This window comes from Rissa tridactyla, chromosome 3 (assembly GCF_028500815.1).
Source record: "Rissa tridactyla isolate bRisTri1 chromosome 3, bRisTri1.patW.cur.20221130, whole genome shotgun sequence".
Lineage (NCBI taxonomy): Eukaryota > Metazoa > Chordata > Aves > Charadriiformes > Laridae > Rissa > Rissa tridactyla.
The window spans coordinates 60,253,423-60,275,722 of NC_071468.1; the positions used below are offsets into that span (position 1 = coordinate 60,253,423).

Here is a 22,300-nt window from a genome sequence, read left to right on the forward strand (position 1 = left end):
ACAAGCTACAGTAGAAATATTTTTTATGATTGTAAATATTGTTGGCATCAATAGAAGAAGAATGTGCAACATCTTGCTGGATTGGGAATGTGTATAAGACAGAAAGAGAAAGGTGATTGGGATATCACTCTCTGTTGTTCTGAAGCTACCCATTGTACAGTGGAAAGTATTTTGCATATAGCTGTCATATAGATGTAAACTTTTTTTCTACGTTCTTATCAGCTTATTTTTCAAGTGACTGGTTGTTATCACATGCAAGAATGTGCAAAACCACCCAGTTCAGGGTCTCCATCCTCTCCAGCCACTTGGCATTCTGCTGAGAGTGGATGGTCTGCAGTATTGTGTGTGAGTCTGAATTCATGTGTCTCTGTTTGAAATCTGTAAGCATAGCTTTGTGGTCTCTGCAACAGATGCCCTTGTCTTTATGGACTACTTAGTGTATTTTTAAAGCAAGCAACTATAAAACTATTTCAAGCATTACCAACGTATTTTTGCTGTTCTATTAGCTTTGCATAGCTTTCATTTTACTGGGAGTATTCATATTAAATTGATGCAAAAAAACATTTGCTGTTGGATGAGAATTTGATTACCCAAATACAAGTTCTTCTTTTCATCCATCTTGAACACTCCTGGAAATTTTGTCAGTTCTAGTGGAGGTCCTGAACTGTTCAGTTGTATCCTTTCTTTTTTTTCACACTTCTTCACTCAGTGATTCTCAGTACACTGCTACCTGCAGAACTGATGAACTGCATCTACTAGTTGCACTAGTTAGCTACAACTGCTGCCTGCAGAGCTATTGCACGTTTAGAGTGCTATCTATTCAAGGTTTGCTGATATCCATGCCTGTAGTGGCTGGCAAGTTGTTTTGAAGGATGGCTCTGATCCACTGACTCACTTGCAATCTGATACCCTAGATGAAACCTCCATCTGATTTCTAATCTCTGTGCTTATGCTGAGACCTAGTTATCAGTTGAGCTATTTTATGTCCAGGTTCAATAATAGTTGAAGACCCTGTTGGCAGTGCAAGCATGCTGTAGAGCCGTGCTGTCCTGGGGGGATGCTGCAGCCGTGGCCAGCCCTTTGCTGCCCTTGCAGCAGCCTAATTCTAGGAGTTGTGAGAGAGAGAGAGAAAACTGCTGAACACGGTAATCACTCTTCTTCCTCTTGGTATGGGGAACAACTGAAAGTTTCACCTGAAGACATGTATCCAAAGGAGACTGCTTTTTCACTTTGGTAGTTGTGTAGTTAATCCAGTTACCAAAAGTGGAGTTGATCAGCGTGTCTTACTGATTTCTAACCTGCCTATCGTTATACTCTCTGAGAAAGATGAATAAATGCCCTTGCAGATTACTTAGAGGGCTGAGGACTAAGAGAAAAAAAGAGGCATAGGGTGCCTAGCTGTGGAAAAATTATCTTGAGGAACATGTGTCTTGCCTCTGACACGTACAGAAGCATAATTCCCATGAGAAATATGAGAAAGTTGAAATAATACAAAACCATTTTAAACTGCACATAGAAGTCCCTGGAAATGACAAGTTGACAACTTGAAACAATTTTGAGATCCTTCCTGCCAACTCTTATTTTTCTCCTGCTTCTTCATTTGAAGACAGCTTCTCGCCCACAAATGTCTTCAAAAGGTTCTTGGCAGATTGAGCATCCCAGAGCACAAAAGTTTTGTCTTTACCTTCACTTTGTCTTAGCACAAAATAGCTGCCTTTCACCTCCGGTTTAAGAGTAAAAAAGTTTAAAGACTAGCTCAGTATTACTTGCACGTGCAAATCTGCCTATGGAACACAAGCAGAAACACAAAATACAGGTTTAGTGCTCTTGTTGCAGTGTGATAAAGAGCTGGAGGATATAAGGGTTTGAAATTAGCATCCCCAAATTAAGCTGTGGGCGTTCCTCATCGTGAGGTGCCTGTAGGAAAAGTAACTGATACCTATATTCGTATCCGCATATATGAGAGACGAAGCAATCCCTGTGTCCTTCTGGCAATCTCCTGCTAGACAGATGAGTAGATTTTCACAAGTCATGTGTCAAAAGAAAACCTATGACACAGAGGCCATCTGTATTTATGGACAAAAATCCAAAAGTCTTTCTAGTTTGGTGTTATACCAAAATATAACTCTAGTTTGAGTGATACTAAAAGTTATATTCACAGCAGTGGGAACATGAGGCATTGCCAAATACGCTTCTTTTTTGCGCTGTAGGCCTTTCCAGACAAATACTCTGCTCTCTACTGCTGCTGTCTTAGTCAGTGACATTATTTTTGTGCGTATTAACTTAATTCCAATTATTTACCCCAAAGGTGTGCATACAATCTTCCACATCAGTTTTAGTATCTCTAATACATTCTTGTACTTAGGAGCAACCACTGATTACATTCTAGACTCACCATAGAGAAAGAAAAATGAATGGTTTTTACACCTTTTTTGCAATTTACAAAATAAAAAGAATGTCATTCTTGGAAGTGCATATGCAGCGTATTTGCTACTACTTCGATGAAAGGATTTAGGTTTCTAAGTACTTAAGTAATGTTTGAGAGCGTGATTTAGCAGTTCAAGTCACTTTGCAGCATCTGGAAATGCTGTTCCTACTGATTCTCATCAAATGATTATTGCAAACTCTCTTTGCAATTTCAGATGTGGTGGTACAGTGGTGTACACAAGGAGACCTACTTGCAGTAGCAGGCATGGAGAAGCAAAGCCAGCTAGTTGACCTCAGCAATGGTTCCCTGTTGAAAAGCGCCCTTGTCAAGTTCTACAATGTGCGTGGGGAGCATATCTACACTCTGGAGACACCTGTGCAGGTAGGAGATATTTTGAAGTCAGTTCTCAATGCTTTGCCGACATGCTTTTCCCACATCAGCTCTTTGGTACAGACCTGCAATGTGAGAAAGTTTACAAAACCTGAACACATTCTGAAATGCAATATAGATAAAAATGCACAATAAATAATTATTGTTTGCATTAAGATAGACATCCAAGAGTGCATCTGATTCTAAGGCCCACTGCATTGTGCAAAAATATAGTGAGAAACAGTCTGTTTCCCAAAACCATTGGCCCATGAGCACACAAGACAGAAAAAGGAAATTGGGTTGTTTCACGGATAAGTGACTGAAGAGCGAGAACTGGATAACATGCTTGACATTGTAGCAGAGCCAAGAATTGGACAAAAATATTCCAAGTCCAGGGTCATAACCACAAAATTACTCTCTCCTTGTTATCGCTCTAATTTTCTAATGTACAATCAGTGGATCTGATGCAATATTCTACTTTTTATGGCATCAGATGGAGAAGGATGAATCAGAAAGTCTTGTTTCTGTTCCCACCTTCTGTACAGACTTTCACTGTTACCTCGGTTGTGTTAGTTGACAAGTAAATGTCAGCACATGGTCTGTGTGCTGCTTAGGAGCACGAAATGCTTCATAGGGCTTTACTGATATTTTAGAACCCAGCTGAATGTCACTCTACAGTTTATTTCATTTTCTGCAGAATAAGGCTGGCTCCATTCTGATTTCTGACTGTTACTAGTGAAACTTAATTAATTTATAATAGCTTTGGAACCTAAAAGTGAAGGGAAATGCTATATATATTTACTTAATTATGATTAATGATGATACCATTTATTATCATTTCTTTTTCAGTACCCTGATCTGGGATGGATACAAAAGGATGACGTAGTAAACCGTCTGCTAAGCTTTTGTGTTTGCTTGTATTTAGCATTAACCTGTGCTTATTAACGTTAGCACTCTAATTTAGATAGAATTCCTTAGTTTTGTAATGTATAAAATAATGTTCTCTAAAGCCAACCTAAATATGTACAGTGATGTCTAATGCTGATTTAGGTGTCTAAAGGACTTACCCATACACACAGCTTTCGGGTCTTAAACATAGCCCTTTCAGCAATGTAGCACAGCCCTTTCTTCTCTGGATCGATTCTGCAGAAAACATATTTATACCAGTGTTGCTCATTCCCAGACCAGGTAAAAACCAAACCTCGTTCTGTTACTTCAGTACCAGAATACCGTGTGTCCGTGTTAGCTGTTGAACCAGTGTAACGCTCCGGTGTAAAATTGTGAAATCAGGCTGTGGTTTGAGCAGTGGAACTGATGGGGTCAGGTTGCCTTAAGGGGGTTGTGTGTGCAGGCTCATCTCCTGCCGCTCTCTCCCCAACTTTGTTCCCAGCCACCTCCAATGCCTTCGTTTCCTCTAGCTCTCCCTGTATCCTATCAACTTACCAGCTCTTCTTTCTCCTCTACTTAATCAACTGGGAGAAAGCACATATTGTGGTTGACATGAGGGCTAATTAATCTGCCATTATATGAGTACTTATAGGACAATTGACAGGTCATGCAGAACAGGTAATTTCCAAGCTCATACTGCTGTATTTCTCATAGTGAAAATACTAACGTGAGGCCCTCTGCTCTTTCCAGCTGCTAATTTTCACTGAAATTGCAGCATTTTAACGTCATGGAGATTTCTTCCCCCTTTGTCAACTTCAGATGAAAAGTCAACAGTTTCAGGTTGGAAGTGAAGGGGGGCGGGGGTGGCAACCACCAATTAATAACACAGTCTTGGAGTCTCATTTCCTTAGTAAACTAGGTTAAAAATGTCATTCAAACGGATGTATTTATGTTTATTAAAAAAACTGTGTTCATAAACCTGCCTAAAATTAAAGCCACTCCTCTCCTCTTCTTAGTTAGTGTTTATTCTCTTTATTTTGTGCATTTAAATTCCTATTTACTCAGCTGCAGGAGGAAGCGAGGGGTCTTTCAGGACACCTGTATCTGCTCATGTGGACTTTATGCTTCTATGTATTTGAATGCTGGTCTAACAGTATTACCAGCTAAGTGACAGGTATGCTAGAACACTGCAAAGTATTTGGTTTACTATCAAAACCAGATAAAAACTGCCGTTGCAAAAAAAATTGCTAGTAACTTTTGTTATTCTGTGCTTCTGCTCCAAAGACATATATGCAAAGATGACAGAGCGAGTCAGTGGTCCCGGTAATTTGATGACAAATTCATCAGAGTAAATTCATTAGTTTTCTGCCCCATGCAGTCAGTCTTCTAATGGGATTTTATAAAATTCATCACTGATTACTGAAGAAAAGAATTAGAGAAAATAAAAGAATTTCCTCATCTCCAACTCTTCTGCTAAAACTGTTTTTTCTGAAGCAAGCAAATCTGTGACTAGAAAAGCACATTTATTCTCAATGAGCATTGTTCCAAATATTAAAGTCAAAAAAGTAAAGCAACAATGAACAAAGAAAATAGGTGCAAAACTGATTTTCCATGTGGTCCTCTGTTCCAACTCTTTGATAAAGCAGATGTCTGAAAGTTTTATCAGTAAGGTATACTGAACCGTCATCGTTTCTAGTGTTTGTCTGAGCGGAGCGTCTTTGGTAGGATATTTAGGAAACAAGAAATTTTATTGTTTATAACAAAACTCAGTCTAAAACTGATGTAGGATTTATATGCAACATGGCTGGAACGTTACCTAACATAAAGTCACTGCAAACCCCAAGGTAGAATAGATTTGGGTACTGCAGGTTACTCATCTTGATGATGACTGTTGTCATGGATCCCTTCAAGGTGTTTTATATGCCACCTTCTCCTCCAGCTTTAGTATGGTTTTGGCATCCTCTGTCTGAATCCAAATGAACGCAGTGGCTTTGCATGAAAAATAGTGTTCATAAACAGAGTGGTATAGTTAGCACGGTGTAACAGTCTCTCTTGTTCCCCGCTCTGGGGCTTCGGCCTGCCACCCTGACATGCTGCAAGAATGTATTTGCAGAATACAGTGGGAAGAGCTGAAAAAGTGTTGGTAAGGGTTGGGCAAATATTGAACTTCAGCTACACAGGATCAAACTGGTCTGAACCTTGAAAGAATGATGAAAACATTTCTGAAGGGACTTCAGAAAGTCACACCAGACTTTTATCTTATTGGAAGCAGTTCTGTGAAAACAGGGTCCATACTGTGACTCCAAAGAGTCGATGCTGGTTATTTTATACAAAGAGCGTATCTTAAAGGCTGTTGATCAGATGATAACTATTCAAAAATATATTATCGATTTCTGTAAAACTTAGCTTTTAGTATACTCGCCCTCGTGTACACAATCACCAACCTGATGTACCAAAAATATGCCCAGTTCTTTTAGCTGGCAGTTTTTCCATGGTCCTGCTTTTTCAACATTTCAAAATGTGATTACAATAGCAGGCTGCCCTGCTGGTCATATTTTTTTTTAATTGGAAGAATGTTGATTTCTTCCATTATTTGCTAAATCCTCACAACATCAAGCAAGGATGAGAATAATCAACTCATTCAAGACTGTTTTACAGTCTTACTGAAGCGGTTCACAGGAAATGCTGCAACCCAGTTCTGTCGCTTCAGAATTTCTTGTCTGATGTGCAGACAGGTCTTTATTATACCAACCTACCGTACCTGCCTGCTCTTGCGTCTGAGTGGATACATCTGCTTCGTATCTTCCCAGTTGAACTTTAAACAGAGGAGTCTTCTACAGGATCACTTCAAAATGACCTACTGCCAGCTTAAACAAACCTGTGAATTTTTTCTGTCCAACAGTTCAAAGTTGTGGCTTATATTTTAGTTCCTTATTCGCTTTTTATAATTTTCTTTTTTATATGTCCCAGAGAGGACCGGGGGAACAAGAACATGGATTTAGAAACACCGATGCTGATCTCATCTATACACCTATAATTCTACAGTCAATTTACATTAGTTTATGATTTTATACCACTGTGTGACTCTTGTAAGAACAGATTTAAACCTTAAGTGCAATGAAGAAGGAGGATAAGAGTGAACTGAGCCCCGCATATTCCAGAATCAGTTGCATAGGCAACAAGATTAGATGCAGAAAAACTGTAATTGCATTTTTATCAGTGTAATATTTTAACATGCTAAGTCAAAGTGGTGTACCAAAGGCTAAATCTTTATGGGAGAGGTTTCCAGGAGTCTTTGAGAAGACCTGCTTGCTCTAAACATGCTGCTGTCAGCAACAGCTTGCACAGCATTTCACGGGCTGCTTCTCTGCTGGCAATGTCCTGGCATCTGAATGGATAGATGTGATCCTGCAGAAACCTGGTAGTTGTGTGAAAGCTATTTTACTAAGGCCTGAAAAGGAGAGAAGAAGCTGCCTTTTACGTTACCCAGCTAAGCTGACCTTGCTTACTTTGTCATTTATTTCACATAGAGTGTTCAGGTTTGTTGCTTCTGAATTAACATGGCCTTTCATCTATATCACCTGAAATTTATCCTATTTAGTTATTGTTGTGTGACAACAAAGCTTCAAGAGGAGTTTATTTTCTTACAGAAAGAGAAACAAGAGCAACAGTTTAGAACTACCTGGTGAAACATTCTTTGGAATATCAATAAGGACCTTGATATTTTCCATATATGCACCCACGAATGCTGTGGCAGTACAGAGATGTGCACACACAATTCACAAGAGCCGAGTGGGCACTGCAGCTATTGCACCTTCCAGCTTCTCTCTGAAAAAAGCAGAGGGAAAAGTGCCTGTCTCCACACGAGGAGTCTAAAGTGAGAGAAAGCAGGCAATGTACGTCAGAGTTTTACTTACACATACCGTTCACTAGATACTATTTTGCAGTTGGGTTCTTCCTCCTGAGAAAAACCCTGCTTGTTACTGGGCTTTCTGCCCTGGAATGCTATTTTTATTTCATTACCAGTGGGACTCCCAGTGCCAGCAGACAAGAGATTAGAGCAAGCAGCAGGCAAGCCCCATGGCTCAGGATTTCTGAGCTCAAGGCAGGCGGCAAGAATCAGCTTGAACAGTGTTTTCATTGACTGAACTGCATACAAGTGATGAAAGGTATATAAATTATGTTCTCTCCTGTAAGAGACAAAAGAAGCAACCACAGAGCTTGAGCCGGAATATCCATTCCCGCGTGCTTTTCTAAGGGAAGTTGACATCCCAGCTGGGGGTACAAATTTGAGTAGATGTAGCTGACTTTCAAGCCCACTCAGAAAAAAATAGAAAAAGAGATCCTTTTTGAGATGTTTTTTCAGTCAGTATTTCTCATGATAAAACATCTCAGTTTTTGTCCTTTGGCCAATTATTTCTAATATATAATTGTCATAGAGCTAAATCCTATCTGTGTGTACAAGTTCAAGTTTTTTTCCCTACACGTTTGTATTTAAACCCTGGAATTCATTCAGATATTTACAGTTTGGGCTGAGAATTTTCAAAACCTGGTGATATTTATATATGCAAAGTGAGATTAGAAATTATCATTGGACTTTTTATTTGTAGCTGCATTTCCTTGCTGCTAGCAGAAAAAAACTAGTGTGCAAACATGGAGAATAGAATTCTTCTGTGCTAGAATCTGCTTGTTCATTTTCTAACGGGTGCAATATGGGTATCAACAACTTCTTTCCTTCTTTTTTTGCTAAAACAATGCAAATAAGTGGATGTTTTTATGGGGAGCAATATTTTGGGTTGGATGTTAGAGTTCAATTGTTTTTTTCTTAGCAGAGTTTGGTAAGAAAGCTGTAGCCAGCTTGTAACTGACTTGCTGCAGTAATTGGTTCATATCCCTTGTCCTTCAAGGGAAAGAGTGGGAAGTGTAGTTATTGAAAAATATTATTGGAGCAGTACATTTAAAGGTCAGGTCAGACCTGGCATTTGGGTGATCTTTTATTTCTCCAAGCCTGTAACGACAGGCTAATTTTCCCTAAACTTCACATTAAATCTTAGCCCTTCAGCATAAATGAAGTGTTGCTGGATCTTAGGCTTGAGGAGTGCTGTGGGACTGAACATTCCATAGAAAAGGAAGGCAAGGCGTGTCTGAATCAGTAAGCAAAGACAAACCAGTATGGAAGAAGTGCTCTTTGATGAGATTGAAAATACTAAGATTAAGACATGTGAGGTGTGTGGGGAGACTAAATATACAAATGTAGGAGTAGAATTGTCATGATTTACAAACAGTACAACACTTGTAGGTATTGTGTGTGTGCATGCATGTGTTTAAACATGCACCCACTCACTTACTGTTTACATAAAAACACATAAACAGAGTATAGGGGAATCAGACATTGAGAAGTTTAGAAGGTAGCTGAACTATGGTTGCTGGTTGGGAAACTGTGGTGAAATCATGCAGTGAGGCAATGTCTTTCGACTTCTGACTTTCTGCTCTTCCCCAGCTCCACAATGCTGTGTTGCCAGAGATCCCACCCAACATTTCAAACCCTGGGAATATTTTTGAGATCGCAAAGGTTCTTCCACTGGTGCTGTCTGCATCTTTGTAGGCAGTGGTAACCTGAGGAGAGAAGTGATTTCATTTGACTGTATGTGGAAGAAGAGAGGCCTATCTGGGTGTGATATATTGGGTTATAATAGCTGCAATACTAGACTTCATGGTAGGGCTATCTGGATGTGCTGTATTGGATTATGATAGCTGGGATATTAGACTTCTCTTCTGGCATTAAACTCTATCCAATAAATAAGCATTTGTGTGCTGAGTCACATACTTGTTTGTTCCTTCACTGGATTTATAGGTAAGCTTTAGTTGATGCAAGGTGAACAGAAGGATGCAGTTTGCATCCCATGGTAACGATCAGGTAGATAGTTCTGCCCATGCTGGAATTCAGCCCTTGGGGTAATCAGGGTCACTTGTACTGGTGCCTTTCTCAGGCTGTCATATAGTAGATATGGCAGGTACCTAACTTGTGTCAGTGCCTTTTCAATGGCATTTATTTTGCAAGCAGCTTGAACTGTCTCATTACTGCCAGGCAGTATGAGGGCTGAGCCACACTCTCAAATCATGAAAATACCAATCAGTAAGGGATACTTTATGTGATCGCTCATCAAATTTAAGGCTCTGTCCTACAGATTATGACAAGCCACGTAATAGTTATTGATGGTACACAAAGGATTTTTCAATTCTTTTTAAGTTCTCGACTATAAAATGCCTTTAGCAATTACTGTGAAAATCACAAGGTTCACATGTTGCTGCTTTCCATTTGCATATCAGTCAGCCTGGAGGCTTGTGCCTCCATGGAAGTGTGTGTGTGGTGTTGCCTAGATGTAATGAAAATGAAGCTTCTTCATTCCTCCCACTTTAAAACCAATATTTTCCTTGAAATTTAAATCTAGGATAAGACGACATAGCAGGGAAGATCTTTTCACTGAAAAACTAATTTCATCCAACCCTTTATCTTGACGATAGACATTGATACAGTGCTGTGCAGCTGCTTTCTGCTTTATATCATTCTCATAAAAACATCTTGTCCTGGTTTCTCACCTTTAAGCATCTTGAATTTGTAAGTGAAGGGAAAGATTTTTTCCGCAGATGAGATTAGTAACTTCTGGGCTGATCTAACCCAGGTATCTGGGTACCATGTTACTAGAGAGGAGTAGATAAAAGTTACTACTCATGGTGCCTTGACTTTTGTCTTCTGTATAGTTAATTCTCGTTTGCTGCATCTTGTGAAGAGCAAATATATTCCAAAGAGATCCTGACCTGTCGGTAAATACAGTTCATAATTTCTAAGAAAAACATGTTTGCTTAAACTTTTGAGTGTCACAGATTGTGAAAAGAAGGGATGCCTTCACAGGAAGAAGTAAACCTTTTGTAGTTCACTGATTACAGCCTGCTGCACAGTATTCTTCACGATGTGAGAGTTTTGTGTAGTTTATTTGTGTAGAGGTAGCAGCTGTGCAGTTGAAATTCCATACAATACGTGTACATGCGCAAATACAGATGCTTTGAAACACAGAAAGCAAGAGATGACAGGTGGATGCAGGTAACACTCATGAAGAGCAAAAGTAATAGTGATAGGGCTACAAGAGGTCGCAACAGACTGGTGCTTTACATGAAAAAGATGGGGTTTAGGAAGAGAGTTCCTTGCAAGCACAAGTCAGTATTCTCACATAAACTCTTAATGTTCATGCAGCAGGGAATAATGTCCAAAGCAGCGTTTGTTTATTGTTATTCTCCTCGTTCTGACACTTACTGCCAGTCGCCCCTGACTCTTTCTGGTTCTACTGTCATGAATTTAGACATTTCCTGTGTGTAGACAAGCAGAAGACAAAAGGCCATTCTCTGTTTTGTTCCTGGTGCTCTTTCACAGCTCACTTTCTTTGGGAGTAGTTCAAAAGAGACACTGTGCAGCAGAAGACTCAGTGCAAGACAAGAAAGCCAATTGGGTTTTATCCACTAGTTTACTGTCTCTGGGCATATAATTTAACTTTTCCGTTGTACAATGCAAGCTGTTACCAGTGGATGAGGATTGATTAGGTGAATGAAGAAATCACCTGGATAGGGCATCAAAAGATGTGAGGTAATGCTGTGTGACTTTAAAGTCACTTATCTAGGTAATGAATTTGGTAGACAATCCCTTGTGTAAAGAGCTTTGAGCCTTGTGTGTAAAAAGCACTGTATACCCATCAACCACTGTTATCGATAATTTCAGATGTTCACATTCTTCTCCCTTCTTGTGGGCGATAGCGTTTAAGTTTCTGGAGGACTTAGGGTAACATGATCGGTGCTGAATTCATGCGGTCGCTTGCTGTGCGACTATCTTGGAGAAAGTGTGCGCCCTTTTAAAGTTGTATCCTTTTCCTCCCCACGCAGCGTCCCATCATCTCCATCTGTTGGGGTCACAGGGATTCGCGCCTGCTGATGGCTTCCGGACCTGCATTGTATGTTGTCAGAGTCGAGCACAGGGTCTCCAGTCTGCAGCTGCTGTGCCAGCAGACCATCGCTAGCTGTCTGCGGGATGACAAGGATATCAGCAAGCTGACCCTGCCCCCTCGGCTCTGCTCATACCTCACCACTGCCTTTATACCAACAATCAAGGTAAAAGAAAAGAAACGTGTGTGTGAAGAGGAAAGGGTTGCTTGATTTCCCCCCACCTCCATGCTGCTCCTAAGCGACAATGGATAAATTATACGATATTATAATTATCATAATTATCATTTTAAAAGCTTGATTAAGGGTCATTCCTGTCCTCTTCAAGAGCCCACTGATCCATTTGGTGCCTATTAAAATCTGAAAGGAGGGCTCACACATGCTAATCTGCGTTATTCCATGGGGATGGCCTTTCCAAGGGTAAAATATGCTGGTGACTCACAAAGACTTCTGAAGAAGCTCACGCTGATGATTATGCTGTGTCACAGTTATAGGAGAGATTCACAGTGGTAAAACTGTTGCCTCCCTGCTTGTTACATGAGTCCTTATATTGCCAGGAAAGTTATGCTTAAGATCTGTGGCTGCCCAAGCATTTCTACTGACAGTGAGTTCTGCTAACCTTACTCCTCCAACAGTGCGATGGGAAAATGAATCAGATATTATGCCTTTTCCTGTACCACAGGCAGAGCCATCTGCTCGACCCCTTTGTTTCGTGGTTTTGCCCTCAGGCACATGTCAGGATTTCCAAACTCTTTATCACAGCCTGTAAACTGGAGCATTAGCTGATGAATGCCCTATATTCAAACGTATATTTTTGTGTTACGCAGTTTTTGTGTATGTGTTACAGCATCCTCTTGGGCCAGTTTTAGGTCCTTGTTAAAACAATGCAGAGCTAGAATAACTAATTTGAAATCAGTGGAGCTGGCCCAGATTAAACGAGAACAAATTATGCCTATAAAATAATGATTCAGAGCAGTTCCATTTGGGTACTGCTAATCGGGGCAATTTGTGCTACTGTGGAACATCTCATTTGCCAGAAAAGAATATATGCCTTTCTGTAACCATAACTCCTCTGTCTCCAAAGATGTGGTATATTTAACAGACCAGTGTGTCTCAGTTCTTTCTAGCATGCCTACTTCTCCCCAGGAAGCTTTCCATCCTTTTTAAAAAAAGGGTAGATGGGGCACTTAGGGACATGGTTTAGAAGTGGTTTTTGTCAGGGTAGGTTAATGGTTGGACTTGATGATCTTAAAGGTCCCTTCCAACCTCAGCAATTCTATGATTCTGTGATTCCATGTTGTCCCAGAGCTACCCCTGCAGCTCTCTAGAGCATCAGTGATGCTTGCTTGGCTGTTAGGGAAGGCAAGGGATAGGATGGGATGGGATGGGATTGGATGGGATGGGATGAAGGCAGCAGTTGGCTGTAGCAGGGCTGGGAGCCATGACAGGGATCAGAGGGGCAGAGGCAGCACAGGGGCACGTCCATTGCCAGCAACCCTTCTGTCACCTCCTAGAGGGGATGCCAGTGTGGGGAGCAGTCATGGGGCTGCGTAGCTGAGAGCCTGAAGCAGAGTTCCCAGAAGCCATGTGGCCCTAAAGTTTCATGGGTGTTTCTGGAGCCTCCTCAGCACTGCTTTATATTTTACGCTGGCGCTTCCCCAGCCACATACTCCCACCTACACGGTCAGCCATGCCTCCAGTGCCTGGCAAGTCACCTTCTTCCCCCTCCAGCTTGAGGACTGCATTATAGATCTCTCTTCAGCCCATATCCATCTTGTCAGGTTAAGGAGGTTCCTTTTTTCCCATTTTTTTTTCTTATATTCTCATGTTGAAAGAAATCGTGTTGACTTATACACATAAGTAGTATTTTTGTCATACAGGCTACATTGTCCTAGACAAATGCAGTCCACTGCTTTAGGACTGAGCTCTTCATGGATTAAGACAGTGTTCTAGAAACAGGGCAGAGTAACTGCTTTGTGCTCATATTTCTCCACATTGCATGCAAAATAGGCCCTCAGCAAAGATGGGTCATGTGCTTGGAAGTGATATAAGAGGTACAAGCTTCTCTCAGAGCTGACGGCATTGTAGCATAGTGGCATAGCATGTACCAACACCAACCAGGAGCGGAAACCTGGGTGGCCAAGTTCACTTTGAGGGCCAGCAAGAGGCAAGATACTCTGAGACTTAGACTTGACCACATTACCCAAGTTAAAAGAGAACTTTGTGTTAGAGCCATGACTTGAATACAGGTTTGTTGTCTAATTCAGTGTTCTAACCACAGGTCCAACCTTCCTCTTTGATGTAACTGATTTTAGTTTTCTGTGTACAACTGCTTTTGACCTAAATAAACAATACACAGCCACTCTGTCTTGCGTGGGGGTCCTGCATAACTCACATGGTAGCCTGTACTAATTTTGACCTGCCAAGTTAGAGTTGTGTTTAAATTTAGTTAGTTGCCTTAGGATTAAGTCACCACAGAAAAAAACCTAATAACCTATAGGAAACTTTCTCTTTCCTTCCTTCATTTAATTAAGCCTCCTATCCCAGACCCAAACAATATGAGAGATTTTGTCAGCTACCCAACAGCTGGTAATGAACGCCTTCACTGCACGATGAAGCGGACAGAAGATGACCCAGAGGTCGGTGGTCCATGTTATACTCTGTACCTGGAATACCTTGGCGGATTAGTGCCTATACTGAAAGGACGTCGTATCAGCAAGTTGCGGCCAGAGTTTGTCATCATGGATCCTAAAACAGATGGAAAAGCAGGTAGAACTGAATTGTTGCTCCGTATAAAAAGTTATTTAGAAAGATTTTAGATATTAAATCCTCAAGAGTTAAAGAAAATCTATATATGCAACATGGAAGGTGGCATCTGATTTTTTTTTTTTCTGATGCAAAAAAAATCTTCAGCATGACCTAGGCTCAAACCTCTGAAATTATACCATGCTGTCTTCTGTTTTACAAAAGGGAACTTCTTGTATTTTGAACACTGGGGAATAGATTGCTAATTAGCACAAAATATTCTTTAGTCTCACTTTTGAAGTCGACTGAATGCTGTTCACCTCTCTGAATCATGTTCACTTGAGTTTGAAGCATTGGAAATTTGGAATTTATACCAGGCAGAGTGAAGAACGGTTGATTATCTCTGCATAGTTTTATCTCCACTGCTGCCTGTGGATTGGATTTATGTTTCTGCTGACTGATAGTTGTAACTGATAGCAGTTTTCTGAAGCAGCACTTACATTTTCTGGGGCCTGTCTTGATAGATGAAATCTATGGAAACAGCTTGATTTCCACGGTGATTGACAGCTGCAACTGCTCGGACTCCAGCGATATTGAACTGAGTGATGACTGGGCAGCAAAGAAATCTCCCAAAATCAGTCGAGCTAGCAAATCACCTAAGCTCCCTAGGTAATAATTTCTTGGCTATTTCTTCCTCTGTTCCCCCAGGTCTCTCCTCTCCTCTCCTCTCCTCTCCTCTCCTCTCCTCTCCTCTCCTCTCCTCTCCTCTCCTCTCCTCTCCTCTCCTCTCCTCTCCTCTCCTCTCCTCGGAACCTAGACAAGCAGATTGTTTTAAACACTGGGTTGCCAAGGTTCTGTAATGTTATGCTTTCCTGTAAGGTCTTTATTATATTCGTTATGTGCGTAGACAGAACCCTCCACCTGCACAGAGCCTCACTGGGCATCTGTCTGCTGGCTTGATGTTATGGGATTGAGGCCCTGATGCCTTCTCGCTGCAGCTGACTCTTTTCCAAAGACTTTCTATTATAAGCTTGTCCTAGTATGAGGCAAAGGAAATGCACCCCTTTATATGGGAATATAATGTGTGAAATACCTAAGTTTTAGTTTACTAGCACTTGACAAAAGAACCATCAGTTCCTGAGCATAAAACCAAAATGGCTCAGGAAAAAACCCACAACCTACCTTTCTGCCTTAGCTTACTTTTGAACTGTAGCTTTTGCTCATTATTTTTTCCACCAGTGAGTTTTTTCAGGTGCTTGACCATGACCCCCTTCGTATAATGGGACTCAGGAGTAACTTTTGGCTTAGAGCAAGAGGACTGGCGAAGTTTGTGTCACCTTGGTTTGCTGTACTAGCATGGCGATCTGCCAGCCCAGGTGTCATATTTCCATTTCTTGAGGCTCTGCTCAACGTCTGCATAGCTGAAATAGCTCAGCAGTACACCTCTCTATGGACTAGTGGAAGATATATTGTGTCTGGTAGAACTGCTGTAAGCTTTGTTAAATGAATTGGAAGACGTCCAGTCTCAGTTACTGCTAGAGTGTCAGGCCTTACCTATCTTGAAATCTGAGCTGTAACTCTTCATCCTGTAGACTCTACAGTCTTCATTAGTCACTTAGACAACACCATACTAGTTGTCTTCATTACATCTTTACATTCAAAGACTTAATTTTGTGCATTTTTGCATGCCCATTGATGATTCTAATTATTACTTTATGTGCAGAATCAATATAGAAGCTCGCAAATCTCCAAAGATGTCACGAGCTGCACAGGAGATATCAAGATCACCAAGGTTACCAATAAGGAAACCTTCTATTGGTTCACCAAGCCTAACTCGAAGAGAGTTTCCTTTAGAAGATATTACTCAGGTATTGTGTACATTGTGACCAGACCTGAGTCCAAATGCATGTCCTTCCAAAGGCAGCAAGTTGTGATTCAGAGCTCAATGATCACCAATAAAAATTTTTCATTTAATTACAGCTACTGGATGGAACAACTAGAGAATTGCATCTTGCAGTTCAATATTAAACCTGGCACCGCTAACTTCTGTCAGTGTGAATCCACGTGAGAGGTTTTATTCTAGGTGGTGGTGTTGGCTGTTTGAAAGCATACCTGAAAATGTTTCTTACTTAGTTTCTCAGAGCTGTCCTAATGCCACTGTAGTTCTCTGCTTTGTTAGGAATCTGCAGAGACAAGGAAATGCTTACTTCACAGGGCCACGTGTTCTCTATTTTGTGATTATGTGGAACAGCCTTCATTGGAAGGCAGGCAAAGAATTACCATTTTGTGCTCTTTATGGTGTTCATGTCCTGTGGGTAAATGAAACTTAGCAGGCTGTAGAACTGTCTGGATTACGTATTTTATTATACCAACCTGCGTTCTTTTAGTTCTGTTTTGTTTCATTTCAGTTGTTTTCAGACCCATAATTTGATCACCATGGCAGCAGAGGTTTGGGAAGCTGCTTTGGAAGCTCCAGGAAAAATATGTTTATCATTATGAGTAATTAATTTCTGTCTTATTTATTGTTCTATAAAGTGATTCTTAAGCATAGAACCAAAGGACAGGGTGTATTACTTTCTGAAATACAGAATTGCTGCACTTTTGTGCAGGAGAAGCAAGCATCTGAAAAGAGACCTATTCTCGTTAAGCAGCCATCACGTTATTCCGTTCCTCAACAGCTTTAATCAGCCTATGTGGCTGTTGTATACATCATTTCTGGTGGTGTTCAGATACCAAAATGAGACTTCTTAATGACTGGGTATAACAGGTGCTACATAGGCACATTAGGCTGTTTCAATAAAATAAAAACAAGAGAAGCTGAAATTCTATTATCTCTTGCAATAGCTTGATTGCCCTGCAGGTTTTTATTAGAGCTTGATACAGATTTTATTAGGTGAAAATTATCTTGTTTTTCCTTTGCAGCACAACTACCTTGCTCAGGTCACATCTAATATCTGGGGAACCAAATTTAAAATTGTGGGTTTGGCCGCTTTCCTACCAACTAACCTTGGTGCAGGTAAAAGTAAACTCTATTGATTTTTTGCATCTCAAACTCTTTCTAACAAACAACAAACATAGGCCATGTGATTCTTTTTAAGTCATCAAAAGGCTTCTATAACAAAGCACTTATTTTCTGTGGACAATAGGAATTAGATTTTACAAAATTCACTGTAACTAAAAGAGACTAAAATCTATAAATACAATAATGAGATGAACAAGAAAATGTTAAAAGTCTCAGTTGTAATAACAAGACTAATTAACAGTGAAACCCAGACCTTTATTTTTACAGTTTTTTTTTAAGAAAACGCAAACAAATAAAGACAATTTTTGCAAGACTATAAAAATCATAGGTTTTAAGTCACTATAATAGAATTATTTTTATAGTAATTTAGCTACTAATTATAGCAAAATAATGTTAAAAAAGCTCTTACAGCACCATGCTCAAGATTGTTCAAGTCAGTGCATAGCCTTATTATATGGTTCTTTAGCTGGAGCATCAGTAAATTGATAGCCTTCATTAAAAGTAGCAGTTGTCTAGGTTTTGACCTTTTTCTGGGCAGGCCAATTCTCCCTAGATAGTCCTGTTGAAAGGAAGAAGGCTAAAGAACAGGGTACCACCTAGCAGAACTGAGGTCTGAATTGAAATATTAATGCAAGTATAGGAGTTTTACAAGCTCTTTGGAAAACTTTCTCCTATGTTGCATTGTATAGTTAAAGTCAGAACTACATAATGATGCCCTGGATTCTAAATTAGTTAAATAGATATCTTTTGTGGCCACATTGATTACTATCAGACAAGAGATGGAGTCCCAACTACGGGGGAGAGAACCTTCTCTGGCCCAGCCTCCAGGCAAATGTTGTTCTCTCAGGATGTTGTCGCCCTGGGGACAACCAGTGCTACCACTACAGGGCAGTGGCACCCTCTACTTAATAATGAGTTATGGAAACCCTCGGGTTTGTTCCAGCCACCTTTTTCTTTCAACTGATTTATGACTTTCTGACTTTCGCAATCTTTGTAATGATTGTCAAAAGATGGTGTAAGAATGACCCTACTGGGTCAGGCCAGAGGTCATTCTGATTCTCTCATTATCAGTGACAGATACGTGGGGAAGGATATGTAGAATAAGTGCGTAGTGAAACTTCCTTCAGATGTTCTCCCAGTCTCCAATGGTTCAGGTCCCAGGGACTTACTGAGCCAGAAGGAGTTTCTTTGTATGTAGTAATCCTCAGCAGATTTCCTTCCTGGGAGCTTTCCAGTTTTCCCCTAAACTCATATAAGTCGGTAGCATCCTGTGATGAAAAGTTCCAAAAGTAGAATGGAAAAACTATTTTCCTTCCGTAAAAATAGATGTGAATACAAGATGAAGTAATTCATTATTTCTATACATTATTTAACTACAGAGATGCTGTTTCTATTTAAAGAGAAATAGCCAGAAGTAACAATCTCTTTTATCCTGTTTATGCAGTGTTACATAGTGATTTGGCTAAGAATGGCCCTTACATGCATTTGTTCATTAATACATTAAATAAAAATAGTCATAGCCCTTCTGTCTGCTTTGAATTGATCCTTTCTTAGCTTTAGATGCTCTTTGTGTAACAGATTATTTTTTTTTATATTTCTTGTTATACTCTTTCTCCAGTAATATATAAAACCAGTTTGCTGCATCTGCAGCCCAGGCAGATGACAATATATCTCCCAGAAGTGCGAAAGATTTCAATGGACTACATTAACCTGCCTGTCTTTAATCCAAATGTTTTCAGCGAAGACGAAGATGATTTACCAGGTAAGGAGGAGCTGAAGGTCTGCCATGTTATGGGTTAAATTAGATGGAGGACAAATCACTTGTGTCACTAGCCCTAGTGATTTGTGCACTAAACGCACAAATCAAAATCCCACAGTCTGATGGGGTCCTGTAGAACTGAATTAGAATAAGGCTAATATGTATTACCGACATTGTTTTCTAAAATATGTGGAAAATAAGATGTGTATAGAGCTGCTACATTTCAAGTTCATTGGAAAAGTAATCATCTTCTATTTAGTTCGCTAAGAATTCTCCACAGGCCAAAGCCTCGCATTCTGCACTTTTGTAGGACAGAATTTTAATGTGTTGGAAACCTAAAAGGGCCGTTCTTGTGACCTGATGGCAGCAAGGCACAGCCTGCTGATAGGAGCTTGGGTTGGAGGGCAGGTTCCCGTAAAACTCAGACACCCTTTGAGAAGTGGTAAATGCCCATTTGGATTTTTGTCTATACCAGGTCTTACAGGGAGGCTAAAATAGTAAGGTGTCGATAAACAAGGGGCATCAGGAAGAATTTCTCATTTCACTGAGATGTAAGGTAGCAGAAGATTCAAGCAGTGCAGGGAAGGCTTGGGTGCAGGTGATATGAATGTGGCAGGTAAAAGGACTAGAAGTACTCAGAACCTCCTCCAGTCAGAAAAAAAAAAAAAAAATCATCATACCAATAAAATTAACAAATAATAGACAAGAAGATGAATTAATACCTTTTCAAAATTTTCACATCAGTGAGGGATTCCCGTTGCCAGGTCACAGGTTTTTGGAACTACAGGAGTGGCCGTCATGCCAGTACCTTTTAAGGAGGAAGGAGTGTGAGTACTGCAAAGCAATTAAAGCCCTATGCTAGAATCTATTGAAATAAATGGAAATACTCCCATTATTTCAGAACAAGGTTTTGACTGCTGAAAGCACCAAAGCTTTCATCTGACCCAAGCATCAGAGTAGTCCTCTAGGCTTCTAAAGAAACATTTGTGTGCTTAGGATGAAGCCCATTCTTTCACGGTTTGGGGCTTGGCTTGCCTAGTTTATATCTGCATTATATTCATCCATAGGATCTGAAGAAAATAATAGAGACATTGATTATTGTATATATATTAATGCATAGATGGCACTCAACATTTTCTGTTGTGAAACATGGTCCAAACTGACAGAAAGCAATACAAAAATTAAATAGAAAAAAAAAAAGTTAATATAAAGTTTTCGCATCCCTTCCTTAAAATTGGATTAGATCTGCAATATCAATTCCTTTTATATTATTAAAGGAGCTGAAATGGTACTCAGAATTGCAGGTTGGTGAGTACCACATAATATAGGGAAAATTGTTAGAGAGTTTTGTTACAGCTCTTTAGGCAACTCATAAAAGAATCATACTTCCCTGTCCTCTATAACAGCCTTCCTCTTCTTGTCCACTTTTTTCTTTCTTCTGAAAATTCTTTTCTGACTTAGCAAATGGAGGCTACTTAAATCTTCAAAAACATTTTGGGGGCTATCCTTTCTTAAAGCCTGCATATGAAGGAAAAAAGTGACGTATACTAATGCAAAAAAATATTGCAGTGTAAATAATGATTACATGATAGATTAAAAAAAAAACATAGCCGAAAGCTGCTCTTGGGCAGTTCACAGTGAGGTACTCTTGGGACAGATGCTTTTTAATGTAGTCGGTAAAGATTTGGCAAGGCAAATGGACAGTGAATTGATTTAACTTGCAAATTATGCAAACAAATCAATTAAAAACCATTGGAGAAATGAAAAAAAACATTGGGTTTAAACACTTTGGGATATTAATCAACACCATGACAAATGAGATTTTGTTTGATAAGGAACTTAATACCCATGACTGGCTTGCTCAAGCCAAGCTAACAACTAAACCTCAAGCTCTGGTGGATAAATTGCTAACCTGCAGGCAACAGGATGAAAGCATGACCAGCCAAACACAGAACCACGCTGCCTGAGGGTCTTAAGTTTAGCTGTCGGTCTCCTTCTAAAGGAACGAACAAAACTACCATAAAAATTTGCCAGCATAGCCACAGACCTCTGTACACCTACCACATTCATGACTGATGCTGATAAAAGCCTAATGCTATTGAAAATGTAATTATAGGGCATAGGTAGATTAGAAGAATTTTAATTAGAAATTAGTTAGGAACTGGGCAGCGGCTGGAGGAGTCCTGACTAATGGATCTCATGCCTGATCTGGTCTTTCAAAGAAGAGGTCTCCACAGACCTCTTTGGCATACTTAAATGATCCTGGATATTACTCTAGTCTCTTTTCCTCCCATAAACCTACTGATGCAACTTGCTTATCATTTTCCGTGGGTTTTATACTGGAAAACTAATAAAGAATCTGCAATATTCTTGGGGGTTTAAATATAGTATTTACTGTTTCCTCTCATTGTTATATTTTGTTCCCTCTTATCTTAATTTCTGCACCTGTGCTTAGTTCTAGTTTCCCTGCCATGCTCCGGCTTTTCAGTGGTAGTTCCTGTTGGAATCACTCTCACCACTTTTTGCAAAATGAATTGCAAACAATTGAGCAAGATCCATGTTTTTGCTTAAAATTGTCAGAATTGCTTCTTACCTCACTGTCCTTTGTTCACCACCACCACGTGTGGGAAACTTTTCCTATATACGTTTGCTTCTTTTCACATTTCTGATTGCAGCCTGTCCAGAGATCGATGCTGAAGTTGCCCTGACTATAGTACCCACTTCTTGAATCTTTTTGGCTTCTCACCTATTTCCTCACATCTTCCCCTACATTTCCCATCTGGCTTCCCATCTATTTCCTCACATCTCTTTCTTACAAATCTTCTTTCAGGAACTTTTATAAATTTTGTGTTTCGTTCCATAATATTCCTCTCTCCTCTCTTTCATCTTCCTTCTTTTTGCGTTACTGGTTGCTTTGTCACCCACTATACTCAAGAGATTATATATATACTTCCCTTTTCCTGATTGTTGTCTGTATTCTGCAGTTTTCCTAAGCTCATTGAGCCTGGGGACATTATACTAGGTATTATACAGTGCCTTCAGTGCAGGTCTTACACTTCCTTTTTCTTTTCCTCCACTTTTTTTTCTTTTTTCTTTGATG

At 39.9% G+C, this 22,300-nt stretch overlaps 1 protein-coding gene across 5 annotated transcripts in view; it reads left to right on the plus strand.

Moving 5' to 3' along the window:
• TULP4 (TUB like protein 4) overlaps positions 1 to 22,300 on the plus strand; it is a 173,844-nt gene that overhangs the window by 138,440 nt on the left and 13,104 nt on the right. For all 5 annotated transcript variants that reach the window (XM_054194507.1, XM_054194508.1, XM_054194510.1 and 2 more), the window contains 7 exons: positions 2,643 to 2,809; positions 11,618 to 11,842; positions 14,209 to 14,443; positions 14,944 to 15,088; positions 16,143 to 16,287; positions 17,342 to 17,435; positions 19,060 to 19,203. In XM_054194507.1, coding sequence (XP_054050482.1) covers positions 2,643 to 2,809; positions 11,618 to 11,842; positions 14,209 to 14,443; positions 14,944 to 15,088; positions 16,143 to 16,287; positions 17,342 to 17,435; positions 19,060 to 19,203 — 1,155 coding nt within the window. The remainder of the gene's footprint in view (positions 1 to 2,642; positions 2,810 to 11,617; positions 11,843 to 14,208; positions 14,444 to 14,943; positions 15,089 to 16,142; positions 16,288 to 17,341; positions 17,436 to 19,059; positions 19,204 to 22,300) is intronic.